Source organism: Hesperophylax consimilis, chromosome 26 (assembly GCF_061612785.1).
Source record: "Hesperophylax consimilis isolate HC1 chromosome 26, BYU_Hcon_1.0, whole genome shotgun sequence".
In the NCBI taxonomy this organism is placed as follows: Eukaryota; Metazoa; Arthropoda; class Insecta; order Trichoptera; family Limnephilidae; genus Hesperophylax; species Hesperophylax consimilis.
The window spans coordinates 14,611,633-14,630,948 of record NC_142861.1 but is presented as its reverse complement, the minus strand read 5'-3'; the positions used below and the strand labels follow the sequence as shown (position 1 = coordinate 14,630,948).

Here is a 19,316-nt window from a genome sequence, read left to right as displayed (position 1 = left end):
GGATACACGTCAGCTTGTTTAAACATATTTCTAGTTTATTCTGACTACTTCCTTGTTCCTTCCTTGTAAGCTTCATAAAAAATTTAAGCTTCTTATGCCTATAACAAAAATCTTGTTTTAAATATATTATCCATCATTCTGATCTCGCGATACCGGCTAATATTCATGGCGAAATTGTAATGGAAACCAATATTTAACATCATTGCAATCTCTTAAACAAAAATAATTTGCATTGCAAAAAAATTACACAGTCTTTCTTTGATAACCGGTTCCTCGGAGAAATAATATCGACGGCTCGAGTGACAGCAAAGGAGCCGGTTCCAAGTAACCGGGTCAGGAATATCGACCATCTCTAAATCTGACAGCTAACGAGCTAACCTCAAATAATGTTTTCATTTGAAATAGTGACTGACAGTGATGTAATAGCGAACAAAAACATAAAAATCGTTACTTAAAAGTGGTGTAAAGTAACTAAATAACCATGGGGATCAGTGAATATATGACTATGCTGGGTGACAACCCGTATTTCGGCGCCGGTTCAGGTTTATTTGCGCTCGGAGCGAGTGCCGCGATTATGAGAACGGGCCTTCAAGGTGCGCTGGTAGTCATGCGAAGAAAACTAATGATAACATTAGAAGTTCCTTGTAGGGATAAATCCTATCAATGGCTGTTACATTGGATGACGGTCAAGGGAGCTAAATCCACGCAGCATCTAAGCGTTGAAACTTCGTTTACCTTGAAGCCGACTGGACATGTTAGCACAAAATATGAATTCATTCCAAGCATTGGTACGCATTACTTCAGGTAAATATATTAACACCTGTGCAAGTTCACTATTTACTATTTTTTGTAGTTATTTCCCTAACCGCCGCACTTTTAGGCATAGATTATGGAAATTACACTTTGCTTCAACAATTACTACAAGATGCAACAATTCATATACCCAAAATAAGTTATTAGGTATAGTTTGTGTGAATTAAGTCATTTTCGCGTATTTAGATTGAAACGGAACCTTCGCAAGTGTCACTCTATACAAAAAAGGGTCCAAAACAGCAGCAATGCGATCGTTTTATAAGGTAAATTTTTAACTTTGAATAAAAATGTTGTAAACTTGTCGAATTCCGCTGCATGCAAAGGTTCTTTGAGAAAACAACACTTGATTTTAACTTCTCCATCTAAGACAAGAGACAACTATTTAAGTCGCACTTAATAGGTTTTCAGGGTGTAGTTTGGGTTATTTTAATAATTCTTACATATTTCCTAACCTGAAAACATAACTTTGATTGAGAAAAGTGGGACTTTAATGCATCTTTTACCATCTCCCACCACGTAAATAGTTATTTCTTGTAGTAATTAAGTTGAAACCAACTGCTATTTATATATTTTTTGCGTATTAAGCGTGCAGCGGAATTCAACAAGTTTATCAAAAATAGAATTATAATGCATCTTTACCATCTATCCTGACGTAAATCGTTGTTTTTTGTGGTAATTATGTTGAAATGAAGTGTAATTTCCATAATCTGTGCCAATTTTTTCATACATTTTTCAAAGAATTAAGGTCAAAATCGCATCGCAAATATTATAGCAAGGATAATATTAGAATTCTTGCATGTTCTCTGGAGACCCATCGGTAGTCCACTGGCTAAGGATATGCTGGCGAGCAAGACGTTAAATGTATATTTTTTAAACTATTTTAAAGGTATCGAAGTACATGGATCAAAATGGAACGCACCAGGGAGCAGCACACACTAGATCTGCACATGGGTATACCATGGGAGTCAGTCACCATGACTGCTTTCGGAAGAGATAAGAGAGTCTACTTCAACATTCTGGAGGAAGGTGGGTTCACAAATGTTTACTAGCTTCCACCACCATATTTGTAAATTATCACTTCAACAAACTTTACTTGGTTGTTTTTGTACACAAATCCACACCGGTCCAATATAATTATTTGTCTGTCTCCAATAAGGAAGTTGAGTCCATTTTTTTTTTTTTTTTTTATCAATGTTCGCATTCAAACTTAAATACTGGTATTTTTTTTTTTTTTAAAGTTTGTTTTCATAATTAAATTAATTCTCAAAGTTTAAATTTTATTAAGCCCGCCAAAACGAGCGGAATCCGAGCGGTAAGAGGCGGGGTGTGGTGTGACGTCATTAGAACTGTGAAAACCACGACGCTCAAGCATTTTGTATGGAAAAAATTTTAATTCTTCAACAAGGAATTCCAGTAATTTTTTTACCAATGTTAACCGTCTATTAGAATTGATGTTATTAAAAAAAAATGAAAATTGATTAAGATTTCATAGTTAAATTAATATTTTAAGTTAGAATATTTGCTTTTCCCGCCCGGTACGGTACTTGTACGGTATTGCCGTCGCTACTTGTTGACGTTCCACGCGCTAATTCAGGACCACCGCGCAGAAAAGTAAAGACCAAAAGTAAAATAACGGTTTACAGCCCAGTTCACTGTGAGACCTTTCTGGGCGGCCGGCGGCCTGAATTGTATCACATGCTATGTGACATGTATAATAATAAAAACTTCTAAGTTATGCAATAAACAACATATTATTATAAAGCACTATACGAATATGTATCTTTAGAAATCCATTTCATATAATAATAACAACAAATACGTACATATATTTGACAAACCCAAATAAACCTTTGGCCTATACACCTCTCTCATCTAAACCGACCATCTCTCATGTAATAGAAAGAGATGCACCATAGGTGATCCGTTGAACGTACAAGTCACGACACATGTGACGTCAGAATTCTTTCGACCAATCGTGGAGCGTATACAGTCTATTGCTATTGAATGCTTTTTCAAGAACGTTTAACTAATTCTAAGAATAATAATATAGAAATATATTTATATTTTTAGAATCGATATTTTTTTATCTACATGAACATATTTTTTATAAGTCAAAATATTTTTCACTCAACTTCCTTATTGTTGGAACACATTTTTATTATTCACATACGCAAAAACCTAGAATATATGGAAAAAATTGATCATAAATATATTACAAGAAGTCACACCAGAGAGGATCTCCTAGTCCAGGGGAGCAATACGGCAAAGTATCAAAATACATTATATGATTCCAGATTTTCACGGCCAAAAGTATTATCCATTATTTTTGGGGTATCATGCCATGTTGCGCTTCCTGCTTTTTTAGCCATCGTTTTGGACAGCATTATAGTGTAGAAGGTGTGCAGATTGGGGTGAACCTTGTTGCGCACTCCAACCTTGGGAGAGGTATTTCAGTATAATTAGTCAAAATAAATATGGTTTTCGACTACATAGTAAGCTTGGACCCGTCATCTCTATTAATGTTAGTGTGATGTATGGTAATTAGTTGGGTATTCAAGCGAAAGATGGCACTAGTCAGAAAGCTTACTCCAGTGTCCGTCAGATGTCTCTAGAGTGTAGCAATTGCCTGTGGGGTATCCTTGTCAGACTTCAAGCTTCTAGAAACAGAGAATTACCAACCCTCGGGTAATGAACAGTGTAGCTAAATCCAGACTTATATTTATTGTAACGTAAATACACGCAATTATAGTAAAGAACCTTTTACTTAATCAAGAGTTCCCAACACACTAAATCTGCAAGTAAAGGCAGAGATATAACAATTGGCGCAGCCTTCTTTTTACTTGAATTCGTGTGAAAGGAAAGTTTACGTGTGTCTGCAATAATTTGTGCTGGACACGGAAATCGAAAGTCCCTGGAGTAACTTGCAGTTTTGGCAAATTTAAACACTCAGGATTAAGGAGAATCCTCGGAGCTATTCGTTTCCGTGGCTGCTGACTGTGGATTGACATTGGATGGAGAGGATTGACTGTGAAAAAAAGGAAGAATTTTTATTCTTTAAGAAGAACAAGACAACAATCAGATAATCCGGTGGTGGATTATTGGATCATCCATTTGTGGGACAATCTGACAAAGTAATTGCGGGTAAAAGTCAAACTAAAATTAAAAAACATCCATAGTTAGTTGGAGCTCGAGGTCATCCAATTCTAACGTTTCTAACTTCTAACGTTTTGTTTGTTATTTAATAAGTTATAGGCATGAAAAAATACACAGTATTTCTTTAAATGCAACTAAAGCATTTGTAGAGAGGTTTTTGCTCTATTTCAAACGAGTCGTGTTTTATTAAATATTTTCACCATTTTTGCCTAATTATATTTTTTATAATTATATATAATTTTTTATATTAGCGCGCTCCCTCTAACATTCGTATTTTCATAGCTCCCTTTCAAACCATCTTGGAACGCTTACTGCGGGGCATTAAGGCCGAAGTTGTATGAAAAATGCCAAAACCCATGTACATTTTTTAATAACAATGTTCCATTCCCTCTCTCATCAAAGGTCCAAAAAAAATTCAAAAGCCGTTACAATTATTGCATTAACAATATTAAAAAAAAAAACAGCTAATTTCATACCACTTACAAAATTATTTCAAAAGTTTGTCATACTAGATGGCTGCCAGACAATTTCCCCTCGCCCTAGCTTGGCTTCAACGTCATTCACACAAAATCGCACTAATGCTCTGTCAAGGTTTTTAGGTTCATGAATTCTATAGAAAAACATGGTCATAGCAATGATTTGTTTCCAAGAAGGATCCAAATACGATTGAATCTTATATTCAAGTTTCCAACAGGGATCCAAATACAATTGGAACTTATATACAAGTTTCCAAAAAGGATCCAAATACGATTGGATCTTGTATACAATTTTTTTTAAATGGAATCAAGTCCAACTACCTGGTGGACTCTTTCTGCAAAATGTTAAATTCATGTTTTGAAATATGCCATTATTTTAGAACAGGATTATTACCGAGGGAATGTTTTTTACCAATACATTCACATACAAAATACAATCCAAATGGAGTTAAATCCGTCCAAACAGAAAACAAAATTTTAACTTTTTTTTTCATTTGCATCAAGTGATATAGCTTACACTCTTGACATTGTAACTTATGTCCTATTTCTTCCAGCCAGGCAGCTAGCCCTGAAGCAGCATGAGGGCATGACCATCATGTACACGGCCATGGGCAGCGAGTGGAGACCGCTGGGCCACCCCCGCAAACGCCGTCCCATCAACAGCGTGGTGCTGGACGACGGGGTCGCCGAGAGGATAGTGGCTGACTGTAAGGAGTTCATCAGCAATACCACTTGGTACACAGACAGGGGGATTCCTTACAGAAGAGGTAATAATAACTAGATTCATTAAGGCGATACACTGTGTTGTGTAACATTCGGAATTGGGCCACTAACAATAACACCAGCTGCCCGTTTTGATTTATGCAAGAAAAAAAATAAGCGACCAAATTTCAAACCAAAACACATGATTTTGCATTACTTCGTAGTGCTTCACCTTAAACTGGGCAACTCTTCTGAGCAAGCTTTGCAGCAAGAATGGAAGATAACCAACCATGAAAAGGGCTTCTTATGACTTCTGTATGACTATAAAGTCTAAAGTAATGGTGCTTGAAAGAGATAGTACGAAATCAGTGTGCATATTCACAACTGTGAACGAGGTTTTATAAAAAAATGTTTAAATTTATACTTAATTTTAATTCGTAAAAAATCACCTACCTAAATTTGGGTAGCTATCGCTCGAGTGGATAAAGGTTAAATATATGTTTTCAGGTTACCTTCTGCACGGGCCCCCGGGATGTGGCAAGTCCTCGTTCATCACAGCGCTGGCGGGGGAACTAGAGTTTGCCATCTGTGTGCTGAACCTATCTGACAAAGGTCTCACCGATGACAGACTCAACCATCTCATGAGGTCAGTCCTATTAGTTTTTTAATTATTATCAACCTTTGGAATACCAGACCCTTTTTGAGGGAAATCAAAAATGCATTCTCAAATGTTTCAAGTGCAAGCAATTCTGTTAAAAAAATGTATGCAGTTTCTCATAGCATACAGGTTTAAATCTCATATCAAATAATTCTAGCTAGGGCGAAATTCCAATGCCAGCAGCGCATGAACGGTTTGTCAACTGGAAAAAATTCTTGTCACTGTTGCACGGAAGGTTTTCCAGAGGTTAACCTCTAGCGTGCTAAGAAATCTACCGTGAATTTGCTAGTAGCTCCACCACACCTGCCTCGATTTTATGGTATTTTGAATTGTAAAAAATGTTCCTGCGATAATTATATACATTTTATTCGCTCGGCAAGGAAATAATGTATCTTAATATTATTCTAGTTTTGACATTTCGTCACTTGCAAACCTATTTATTTTATCTGTAAAAAAGCTTATCGCAAATTTCAGGTAAAATGTCATAATTTAGATTTTCAGTCATATTTATTTACAGGAAAGCCTCATGACTTATTTTTATTGTGACAAACGCTTATTTAGTTAAAAAATTTAATAAAACTAAGTTTATATTTTTATATAATATTATAGAGATAAAAAAACATGTATCTCAATATACGTAGCTCTCCTGGAAAAACTACATAGGATAAATTTATACACATAATTTAGCAAAAAAAGTTTTTCCAAAAACAGTATCAGCCGGCGTACGGCGGGCGATTGGCATTTTACACCTGGCATTCCAAGGGTTAATCCTTTCGATTCATTCATCGTTTATGATTCATTGCTTATTCATCGTTTAGCTGTTTCGGAGAAATTCAAATGTAACATTGTCATCAATAGTTAGTAATATACGAGTACGTAATTGTAAACAGTGCAAAGGGACATTTCTCCCTCTTCCTCTGTCAACTGTGAATAGAGGTGCATAAAGATATTCTTTTCTACCCGGTAAGCAGGCTGCCTATAGCTACCCGTGAAAAATCACGAGATATTATAATTGTAGGATTTGTGAAAAAGAAAATATTCAAACATTGTTAATTTTAGAGATGATCAGAAATTTACCTTCCTAATGAACATCGTTAGTAAACTTTTAACAAAAATTTAAAAAACTTAATAAAAAAAAAAACGCATTTCAAATACAGATTATTAATTATTAAAATAATGTTGGTACCTACTTTATCACTTGCCTGAATTGGTCCCATAATCTGTTAAAATTTTCAAAATGAAAACAAATCCAAGTTCTAGAGTTTATTGAACCGTAGTTTAAATTAGTATTTTTATAATATTATTAACATTTTTATTATTTGATGAGCAGACAGCGTTCTACTGATTCGCTCATATCAGATTTCTGAGTTTTAAATTTTAAAATAAGTCATTCTTTTCTTCCCTCCGAATAAGAATCCAATTTAAGTAGCTTTAAATTGGCTAATATTACATAGTAGCATCTATGATATGTTGTGGAAGTTTGTTCCATGCATCCACTACTCTATTCGTAAGGAATATGTATTAAAATAGTGTTCCAATGGTTTCAGCGTGGCCCCCCAGCAGTCCATAATCCTCCTGGAGGACATCGACGCGGCGTTCATCTCTCGCGAGGAGACGCAGCAACAGAAATCGGCCTACGAGGGCCTCAACCGGGTCACCTTCAGCGGCCTGCTCAACTGCCTGGACGGTGTGGCCTCCACCGAGGCCAGGATCGTGTTCATGACCACCAACTACTTAGAAAGGTAATTAATTTCATTTTCACCAAGGTTTGCATAATGAAATCGTCTCCTACAAACGAAATTTTTACCGAAGTACCGAAGATTATCAGCCGTCAAAATGTAGATTTTTGCGGCCGGCCGAAAAAATTTGACGTCAATGAGACAGCATGACAGTGTTATTAATCTATCTCCCAACTTCTTACAGTCTTATGAATTATACCAGTTAATCCTCTACCCATAAGATTTATTATTCTTTACCTATCAACAATATTTTACTTGGTGTTGATCGCCACTATCCCAAGATGAACAATCACGACAGAGACTTTCTTTTCTTAAATGCTTTTTTATTTATTTATTTTATTTATAAAATACATGGTTTTTTATTTAACGTTGATACATTGAATCACCGTACAAGACAACTGCCTGTTTCATGGTGACCAATTCTTTATACGAGGCATATACAGAAAGTAAGTGTACTGAGGCTCTCACGACCGAATGAATTTTATTTTCGATATGTTGGCTACACTTACGTGTAGCCTGACTCTTCCCCTCCGCAACGAGACCTGTTCAAGGTCAGTACGTTGAGAAGTGTCAACGCGAAAACACGTTTCGTGAAAAATGTCAATCCAATCTCCCGCCAAATGCGAAATACGCGGCGTTATCCGTTATCTCGTTTGGAAGGAAAAACCTCCGTTTGAGGTTTATAATGAGGTTAAAACTGCATATGGTGATAAAGCTATGAATTGTACGAGTGTGTACAAGTGGTATCGCGAGTTTAAAAACGGTTCTCACCTCTTCACCCTCCACCAAAAAGTTCAAAACCACAATTTCAGCCAAGAAAATCGTGGCATCCGTGTTTTGGGACTGTCAGGGCATAATTTTGATTGAATATCTGCCTCAAGTGGAGACCATCAACTCTGCAAGATACTGTGAGACCTAAAAAAATTGCGGAAGGCGATTCATAACAAGAGAAGAGGCATGCTGACAAAGGGAGTCAGCCTGCTGCACTACAATGCCAGACCACACACGGCCAACGCCACGAAGGAACTGCTTGCTTCGTTTAAATGGGATATCCTGAACCACCCCGCGCATTCCCTTAACTCCTTATTATCTCTTTACCTCCCTGAAGCTGTACATGGGTGGAAAAAGGTTTTTAACCGACGAGGAAGTAAAGGAGGAGGTGGAAAAGTGGACGAAGGTGTTGGCGGGAAACTACTTCGAGGAAGGCATCAAAAAGTTGATCCCCCGCTTCACCACCTGCATTGAGAGGAATGGTGACTATGTCGAAAAATAGCTTACATATATACTACGGTAACCATGTAATTTTTTTGTTTCAATAAAAAGATTTGTAACCTACAAAAATTCAGTACACTTACTTTCTGGATACGCCTCGTATTTTTAAATGTAAATGTTCGTTTGTTCTAAATTTGAAATCTCCGAAAATTCTTCACTGATTTCTTTGAAATTTTGACACAACGTTACATTCGAATACGGGCGAGTTTTTATATACCTATATTATATAGATATTACCTGCGACACAGCAACGAGTGTTATAGCGGGATACAGTTAGTTTTGAATAAAGGGTAAACAATATAAAGTAAAGTTTTGGGCCTTACTAATAAACATGTTTCAAACTCTACACAACTGATAATCAACCCTTAACCACTTAATGCTTTTGAACGAGTGGTGTTCGCGGACGGCGCGTGTATTGTACAGCGACAACCCGAACACTGCTCGCGTCTTTTGACTTGTTTGCGTTATACAAGATAAACAAACGAACTGCGCTCGCCAGATTTTTTTATTTTTTATTATGGTTAGTCTTGTTTTATTTTTTTGAATATGGTTAAGTTTTTTTACATTTTCTATTGCTTCTGTTTTGCTTTTTTTTTGAACTGGTCAATTTTAAATTATGTTAACTCTTTATAAAAAATAAAATAACCTGATGTTTTTAGTTTCATTTTTGTTAAAAAAAAACCGAGTATTAAGTGGTTAATGTAGAGTAAACGGTTGTTTCTCAGGTGCACTAAATCTAAAACACGCCTGTTAGTAAACGGGTAAAAATATAAATATCCGGAATAGATGTAGTTTTGAATTAACGTATTCTATCTTAGATAAGTAATTTATATAGGTTCTTTAACGTTGTGACAGTAAATTTATATAGGTTCTTTGACCTTGTGATATAAAATTTATATATTATTTTTCGGAATATTTTTTATTGAGTAAAACCTCAAATTGTAATGCAGTTGGTAGAGCATTGTCCCGGAAAGACAAGGGTCCTGGGTTCGAGTCCCAGATGTGACCGTTTCTTTTTCTGATTTTTCTGTTTCAGATTTTCGTTTAAAAATCACTAATATTGTCTTCAATATTTAAATATTACAATTTGAGGTTTTACTCAATAAAAAATATTCCGAAAAATAATAATTCATTTCTAGACTTGCAGAAAAGTCAATAGATGACGCACATTAAAAATAAAAACAATAAGATAGGTTTATCTAAAAAGACGCTGTCTAGGATTGCATTTAGTTCGGGTTGAATCTTGCGATCATACATAAAGATAGTTGCCAATAAAAATGTGCGGTGAAAAAATGAAGACAATGTTGGTGGTTCTTATTCGAAGTATGATACAGTTAAAAGTGACCGAAGAGGATAGGGTCCCATTAGCGCAGTTGGTAGAGCATTGTCCCGGAAAGACAAGGGTCCTGGGTTCGAGTCCCAGATGTGACCGTTTCTTTTTCTGATTTTTCTGTTTCAGATTTTCGTTTAAAAATCAATTTTCAATTCAGTGCCGGCAACCCGGGCGTTTATTTATTATTAGTTATGTACATACATGATTTTTCTCCTTACCCTCCTCACTAGACAAAGTCTGTTCTGAGGCTGGTAACTAACAATTTCTAATTACATAAAAACAAATAAGTGGTTAAAAAAGAAAAAAAAAAGAAATATAAATATTATAGTAAAAATAATAATAATAAAATAAGAGGAAAATCAGAAATTAGAAAATCACTAATATTGTCTTCAATATTTAAAAATTTATATAGGTTCTTTAACATTGTGATAGTAAATTAATATAGGTTTTTTAACGTTGTGACATTAAATTTTAGGAAATATTGAAAAAAAAATTTCATGGTCATTTCAAAATTGTTCATAACCTGTGTAAGTCAATACGTATCACCCTTTCCACCACTTTGTAATATTTACAGGTTAGACCCTGCGCTGGTGCGGCCGGGCCGGGTGGACCTCAAAGAGCATGTGGGCTATTGCTCACACAACCAACTGTCCCTCATGTTCCTTCGCTTCTACCGCGGAGAGAACTCCGCCGAGGCCTCCAAGAGATTCGCAGACAAGTGAGTCTTCATTTTAGCATGCAATGCACCCATTTTATTTTATTTAAGATTAAGAGAATTATTAAAGGCATACCTACCATTCAAACCAGATATGAAACGGAAAGAGTGGTTACAACGGAGCTCCCGATATCACGATGCAGTCGATTCCGATGGTGCAAAAAAATTTGGCCAAAACCCAAGGAACAGAAACCAAATAAAGAAACTAATACTAATTTACCTCGGTTATCTGGGACACGTTTCCATCTAAAGTTGATGCGAAACCTGTCTCAGTAAACGAATTTTTGCTAACGACGGGGGTGCTGTGTGCTGCGCTGACAAGGGAGGGAATAGGAAGGGATATCATTCGGCAGTTCGAAATCAATTCTGTAGACTTCAACCACCTCGGCTATTTTGCCGTCCGCCGACATTCGTCAACATAAAGTTGTTCAGTTCGCAGTACACTGCCGTGCGTGTAAGAAGTAATTTTTTGGGTTACTGTTATTATAATATGTAAATGTTTGTTAATATTTTTTTTAATTTATTCTTATCAATCTTTGACTATTTTTATTTTAATTTTTAACCTATCTCAAACTTTGCTTATTTGGGACAAAAGTTTGGGTCAGATGTGTCCCAATTAAGAGGAATCGACTGTATAAGTAATAATAAAATAGTTTTACCTACCAATAAAACTTATATTATGTACCTAACCTCATTTAAAACCTTTATTGAGAGAAGCATTCTCAAATTCCCTTTCGCGTGGCACTTTCCCGCTCTTTTTCAGCACCTTGTGTTGGACAAGTGGTCACCAGATGCTACACAAAAGTAAAGCGTCCCCTATGCGACTTTTGTTTACGGCATTCTTTCTCATTAGTTCTCACCAGGCAGTGATTGCCTAGGTTTTAAATGAGGTTAGGTACATAATATAAGTTTTATTGGTAGGTAAAACTATTTTATTATGTAGCCTGAACCGTCATTTAAAACCTTTATTGAGATCTGTTTGTTATCGACTGGTGACCACTAACGCTAATGTGATCTATTATAATACGTCAAAAAACTGGAATACCTACTCACGTGTTACAGTGGGTGGAATAGGGAGGCTACAGACAATGCCCTATTTACCTCTAGGGGAGTATTAACTTCCCTTCTGTAGAATTTGGCAAAGGTGTCCCGGCTCCTCCAGTTCCCTCGAGCCAGGATGTCATCCAATCTAAAATTATCCAGCCAGTTAAGTGACGCCACTGCTGCCCGTACACTTCCCGGGGCAGCTGTGATCTTAGCTTCTTCTAGAATTGTTTTGACCCAACGGGCGATGACTGTTCTTGAAGCTGCCTTAACTGCTCCCGATGTAGTGATGAAGAGTTCTGTTAAATTCTGCTTTGTTTCCCTCCGTTCTTTGGAGGTTTCAATCAGTTTCTTAATCCAGTATGCTGGGTCTATATTTGGCTGATTTCCGTTTCTCAACCTCCAACCTGACTGTTGGTATGTAGCAGAGTCAGTTTTGGATCCGAAAACTGGCCATAACGAGACCCCTTCCTCATTTATGAATAGTTTGTCTGGCGAACACTGTAACAAGGTCAGGTCATGCACTCTTCGTCCCGAAGCTAACAAAAGTAAAGTCGCTGCCCTTCTCGAGACTTCAAAGAGACTCAACTTTTTGGGTGGGTTAGCTTCTAACCAGGTCAACACCATTCTGGGATCCCAGATAGGAGGCTTAGACAGTTTAGGATGCTTTAATGCTGCGGCTTTGAGAACTTGTCTGACTAGAGGGTGTGAGCTTAGGTTTCCTTCTTCCGGGCTACTGAAAGTTGTTACTACCGATTTATGGAGTCGAATTGTGCTGGGAGAGAAATTGTCTTCTAAACTAAGATCTGTTAAAAATCTTGCCAGGTTACTTCCTGTAGGGACATTCGGGTTTACCCCGTGATTTAATGCCCACTTTTGCCACCTAAGCCATGCCGGTTTGTATGTTTTAAGTGTGGATTCTCTCCAACCTGACTTTAAAAATTCTTTCTGTTTGTCCGACCAATCTGTTAATGACTGACTCCACCCCGGCACTTCCACACCTCCAAAATAAAATCCTCTACTTGTGGAGGGGGTTTCAAGGTTCTGGTGTCTATCAGCACTTCTGTCAGGTTCATTATGGTGAAAGGAGGGCTCGTCGCTCGACTTTTCAAGTCTGGTCTCCAGAATACTTTCTTCCATCTCGGGGCTACAATCAGGTATAGGCCCTTGGCCCGGTTGAGGTGTGCGAGAACTCTCGGCATGAGGCACGGAGGGGGGAACACCCAAGCTAGAGGAAAATCCCACTCTCGAGTCCAAGCGTTGACAAAACTTGCCTCTTTGTCGAATACATTTAGGGACACATAATCTTCTACAACGTGAGCTGTCTCCGATGCAAACAGGTCTATAGTTGGTCTCCCCCATTTTGCAAAAATCAATTTTGTTGCTGCTGGTAAAAGATGCCACTCCGGAGGTTCGCGTTTTCTGGAGAGTTGATCTGCCACCTCGTTGAACCTTCCTGGTAGGTAGTGAGCAGACAGTGAAATGCGATACGTGTCTGTCATCTGAAGGACTTGACGAGTCGCTTCGAGCAATGTCTTGGATCGTGTGCCGCCTTCGTTGCGAAGGTACGCAACCACCGATTTGTTGTCTGACTGGATCAGGAGACCCGAGTCTGACAGCTCTGGCCCGTGAGGAGTAAGTGCTGCCAGCACGGCGAGCATTTCCTTGACATTGCTGTGGAGAGGTTGCTGTGTTTGGGACCAAGCTCCACTCAATCTGAGGTCGTCTAGCTGCGCACCCCATCCCCAGTCCGAGGCGTCGGTCGTGAGGGTATGACGAATCACTGCTTGATGCATTGGTGACCACGTCTGCAGGGACCTGCTCCACCATCTCAGCTCCTCTATCGCTGTTCGAGGAATGGGATGGAGCCGTCTCGGTTTGAATGCAGGCAGCTTGCGACTGGCACACTGTAACATGCGAAGGTTAAGCCTGCCTCTATGAATGGCGAAACTAGCAAAATTGAGGGTACCCAAGAGGCTCTGGGCCTGCTCAAGTGACCACCTTCCTAGATTAATGTATTGTTTCAGTAAATTTGTTATTTTCGCTATTTTAGTTTGCGGGAGGCCTTTTAAGCCGTCCCTTGAATTCCATGAAATTCCCAAATATTCAATTTTCTGAACTGGACACAGAGTGGATTTACTGAATTGTATTATCCACCCAAGAGTTTGTAACATTGAAATAGTTTCGAATGTATGCATTTTCAATATATTTTCATTTTGATGTACTATCAAAAAATCATCTAGGTAAACAATTATTCTGAGACCTTTGTCTCTTAATTTTTGCGCTATCCAATTGGTAAGTGAAGCAAAAACCTTTGGAGCTGAGGCTAGTCCAAAAGGCAAACATGTCATTTGAAGCAGTTCTCCATTAAAAATCAGTCTCAAAAAACGGCGATGATTCTCATGAATTGGAAGGTGAAAGTAGGCTTGAGAAAGGTCCACTTTAACCATCCAGTCGCCTGGTTGAATAAATGTTGCAACCTTATTAACATTAATAAGTCTGAATTTGCTAATAGCTAAGAAATTGTTCAAACGACGAAGGTTGAAGACCGGCCTAAATGACCCGTCTTGCTTCGGTATGAGAAACATCCGTGACAGAAAGGAAGGCGATATTGAAGCTGATTCCAATATCTTTTCCTTTTTCATTTTGTCTATTTGTCGTGTCATTTCGTCTGTGATTTGGGTTTTATAAGTTGAGCTTACCGTGTCTGCCACTATACTTAGAGGGGGTTTCTGCCGAAAGGGTAGCTTGTACCCTCGCAACATGGTTAGCAGTGCTGGTGGTGCTTTTAATTCTTCCCATTTGCTTATGAAGTGCTGCAATTGCCCCCCCTGAAACGCCTTCTCCGGATAGTCATAGCCTATCCTTGTTGCCAAAATTCCTTCTTGGTTTGGCTGGTCCCCTCTTGTCCGCACCTCTTGCATCTTGATTAGATCGCCCTCCGCGGGGGGCTTTGTTGTCTCGGAAGGGCTTGTTGTCCCGAAACGTCCTGCTTTCCCGAAAGGGCCTGCTCTCACGAAAAGGCTTCCTCACTGGCACTTTCTTGGGCATCTGCGAGCTGGTTGATGGCTGAGGGTCGAAGCTTGAATGTGGGAAGCATTTATCCAGTCCTCCCATCCGCTGAATCTGGGATTCTAGCTTCATTGGTTCAAAAAGATAACCCGCTGCTGGAGGAATATTTTTGACTGCCTCCCGTACGTAGCGGCTCTTTATCTCGTTAAGGATTGCATCCCTACGATGCTGGATCGCATTTGCTCTCCTTCCACAGACCATCTGCAGGACATCTTTGGTCACTGTCTGATATTGCGTATCCGGGGCAAATAGCGACTCCACTTTCTTGAAGAGGGAACCTGCTGACAATTCCTTGCCTTCCTCTGCACTCCAGTTTACCAGTTCCTGAAGAGATTTCTTGAGGCACTCATTTTGCTGCAACAGGGCATGGCTTAGTGACCCGCAAAATTTGTCAAGTGACCCCGCGTATTGCTCTGCCTTATTCAAATGCAGAAACTCTCCATTAACCTCCAACTGGTTGAACATGGGGTTGGCCAGGTATTTTCTTACGACCTCCCCATACCTTACTTCGTTCCATTCAGGCGAACCGAAGTGTTGTAAATCTTCGATTTTCTTTACGCGGTTTGCGTCCGCCTTAGGAACTGTAGGTTCCTTACACGTGGTTTCCGCCATCGATAGGTTTAATTCCTTGAATTCATGATTAGGATTTACTAATCCCATCCCTAGCGAAGATCGCGAATTTCTCTCCACGTGTATCTCTTGATCTTCCGATGATGCGTCCTCGTCGGAATCCAAGTTTCTCCTATCTTCGTATGTTTTAGCCGCCATAAAATCCTGAATAAACGAGCTAATGTGCTCCACTTGAGCCGTGAGTTTATCAATGCGATGTTTTTTCGTAGATTTGGTCGATTTCGGCAACTTTCGTTTCGGCTCATTTTGTTTTGGCAAAATGATCTTGTTAACTTCTTCTACCGTCATCTCTACCGAATCGGATGATGACATCTCGGAGCCACTCATTGTTAAATTGGACAAGAAACCAAAACACAAAACACAAGGTACACAAAACACAATGTAAATAAACAAACAACACAAAATGGCCGACGAACTTTTCCGTCGTGTTCACCACGTGTTTTATCTTTTTAAACAGTTAAAAATTATTTCTGTTTTAAAAATACTTCGAACAGCCTCGCTGTTATAATATAATGTATTATCTTGAAATAATTATACACTTAAAATAATTATATACGGGAAAAATCGTTATAAATTCGGAGCTACTTCGCAACGACAACGCCAGCGACGGAATTTAAAACGCTAATGAGAAAGAATGCCGTAAACAAAAGTCGCATAGGGGACGCTTTACTTTTGTGTAGCATCTGGTGACCACTTGTCCAACACAAGGTGCTGAAAAAGAGCGGGAAAGTGCCACGCGAAAGGGAATTTGAGAATGCTTCTCTCAATAAAGGTTTTAAATGACGGTTCAGGCTACATAATACGGATATTTACCTAGTTCTAACAATAAATAAATATAAGTCGATGAAAAATTCCAGCGTGTACTGTTTTTTATTTTATTTATTAAAATTATGTATGTTTTATATTGAAAATTTTGTATTGAATTTGAGTTTATGTTCCTCGTTCCAGGGTGATATCATTTAACAAAAAGGTCAGCCCGGCCATGGTGCAGGGTTACTTCATGTTCCACAAGAACTCACCCATGGAAGAAGTGATCACCAACGTCGAAAAGCTGTGGAACCTCTCGTGAGACGTGAAACACCGCTCTACCGCATAAGTCTAACTCTTATATGTAAATAACCTATTTTATTCTGTAATTATACATATTTATGAATTGTTGATGTTACGTTTCTTTTACCAACTGATGTATTCTGCCACGGTATGTCCATTACCATGGCAGTAAGGGATTGAACTGGCAGGTGAAGAATGAATCAGACTGAATGCTGTAGAAATGAGAAACTACAGATTCGGAAATAATGTAAGGATATCTAGTCCAAACTCCATCGCCTTCTGTTGAACTCGATCGCTTCATCAGAGTTCTTGGGAAATTCCTCTAACTATAGTGATTTATTTCGCGGTATTATATCGTGTTGCGCTACCTGGTTCTTTAGCCAATGTTTTCGAGATCATTACAGTGTCCAACAAAATAGTGAAAAATCACCCCAAGGGCACCCATACCTTGTAGGTGTGTACTCTTTTATTTCAATTCTGCAAGTCTATGTCGTCTCCGAAGATACTACTGTGCTGAGTGATAATGAAGATAACTTTGTAATATCCTCTGTAATGTGTAGGGTCGTTTTAAGAAAAGCAAGGGGTGACCTTGGGCCTTAAAGAAACCTGTTGAGAGAGAGAGAGAGATTGTTTTTCTTTATTTATTTATTTATAAGTTACATATTAGGCCAAATAATGATACTTGTATATTGGATATATGAACAATGATATTTACAAGTAAAATGTACAGTGAGGAAAAGCTGCAATACCGGCGTGAATACATTATGGCCCAGTTAAGAAAGCAATCAACATTAGTTTCTCTATAGGCAGTGCCTGTTCTAAGAAACTAATCATGACCTTAATTTGTGTTCTTTGGTGCGTAATATCAAATATTATATTTAAAAAAATATATATATATATATATTATTATTATTAACCAAGGGGTGAATTCAGTGATGAAACCTGTGATGAAACATGCAATGAAATATGCGATGTAATTGGTGATGTTGTGTTGAATCAAATTACAAAGTACGCGATGAAATCACTGATGAAACTGATGATGTTGTGTTGAATCTAGTGATGAAGTACGCGATGAAATCACTTGTATCATTAGTCATATTAATTGACGTTTTTCTCGATCGAGATCCAGGACATTGGTAATTGTAATAATTTTGGAGGTATCAGTTTTTCTCGGTAAAATATGTCCTGAATTCGACCAAGAGTGTTTGAAGTTGTTATCTCTTGCAAATTTTTTTGTTTGAGATAATAGAAATTTTCCTTTTGGTGTTAAATGTTCAGATACATAAATGCTGTTAACCTTTTGAACGCGTTAATTTGCTCCGTTTTATCTATACCCGTACGCGGTACATATTTTCAAATACCTATGCACGCAATTAAATGTCAAATTATAGCATTCTGGCATGATTTATTGGACTTTATAGACAGAACAGATTATTCTCCACAATATGAAAACAAATCCTCGTGTGTCAACACTCATAGATGTTTATAAAAACAAAAACATAAAATTTCATACAAAGACGTACCGTATCTTTTGAATGTGGTCCCGCCATTCACTCGGCGTCATAAATAAACCACTCTCGGTGTGTGTGTACTTAGGCCACTGTGTTTATAGACACAAGTGGGACACCATGATCACTTATCATTCTTAGTTATGAAAAGTTGTGAGTGACAAACTAGTACTAACGCCATCCGTTGACAAAAATGTAAACTAAAGGCGCGAAGAGGCGCACTTGGTTATCGATCTTTTTTTATGAAATACAATTTTATTTTTGAGAAATACTTGCAGATGTCAGCATCTTGATAGTTCAACGAATGTCCAAGTGAGCAAGAAATACATTTATGACAAAAGAGCGCTTGAATATCGGCCGTCAAAGTTTCCGTATCAACTGTTGATACAGTCGCGTGTGAGTATAGACTTTTTGCCGTAACAACAGTTGATACGGCCGCGTGCAAAGAGTTAAACGTCGCTATAATGGACCTTGGATTTTTTTTTTAAAGTGTTGTCCCGATCTGTAGATTTTTGTTATTTCAGACTGTAATGGTGTAGCGGCACCTTCGTAGTTGATAATTTTGGATATTCTTTTAAAATACTTCCATATTATTTTCAACGCTTGATTCAGAAACACCTCTCATATCTATGTTGCATATTTGACCATAGTACTCCAGTCGATAAATTTTCTCGTCTTGTCTCGAAATAGTGTTTTTTAGGACAAAATTATACCTATTTACTTCCGTTATATCAGTATTGACTTTTTTCTGTGATGTTTCAATCTCGACTATGCGCTTTTTTAATTCATTGTGTTGATCCGATTTAAATTGAATTGAATTTATGATTTCTTTGTTTTGCGAGATGATTGATTCATATTTTTGGGTATATGAGTCAAATTTTTCTTCCACAAATTCCATTATAGCTGTTTTAAAATTGGATAGTTCCTTTATAAATAATTCAGAAGTTAGAAAACCTTAATTTTGATTTGCGCCATCTATGGTGAATGCTTGCAGATTTTGCTGGTTGTATTGTCTGCTTGGCATGCTTGATGATAGATGGCTCTTGATCAGTTAACACCTCACATAACAAAGTTCTACCTTTGTTATTTTTTACATTCTTTAATCATTTTTTGCATTTTCATTGTAACTTTCTAGCTGCACGGCGTGAGGT

The 19,316-nt window shown here is 37.9% G+C and overlaps 1 protein-coding gene across 1 annotated transcript; it reads left to right on the top strand.

Moving 5' to 3' along the window:
* Positions 1–378: 378 nt before the first annotated feature.
* Positions 379–16,704, top strand: Bcs1 (mitochondrial chaperone BCS1). Its single transcript, XM_089647206.1, has 7 exons — positions 379–804; positions 1,700–1,839; positions 4,997–5,209; positions 5,652–5,790; positions 7,350–7,544; positions 10,721–10,864; positions 16,556–16,704. The coding sequence occupies exons 1-7, from the start codon at positions 482–484 to the stop codon at positions 16,674–16,676; spliced, it is 1,275 nt and encodes a 424-aa protein (XP_089503332.1). The 5' UTR covers positions 379–481; the 3' UTR covers positions 16,677–16,704.
* The last annotated feature ends 2,612 nt before the right edge of the window (positions 16,705–19,316 follow it).

Bases quoted from the DNA above. Each gene is read 5' to 3' on its own strand.
- Bcs1 (XM_089647206.1), top strand. From the start codon at position 482: ATGGGGATCAGTGAATATATGACTATGCTGGGTGACAACCCGTATTTC. The intron at 805-1,699 runs GTAAATATATTA...ACTATTTTAAAG, and splicing joins ATTGGTACGCATTACTTCAG to GTATCGAAGTACATGGATCA. The intron at 7,545-10,720 runs GTAATTAATTTC...TAATATTTACAG, and splicing joins ACCACCAACTACTTAGAAAG to GTTAGACCCTGCGCTGGTGC.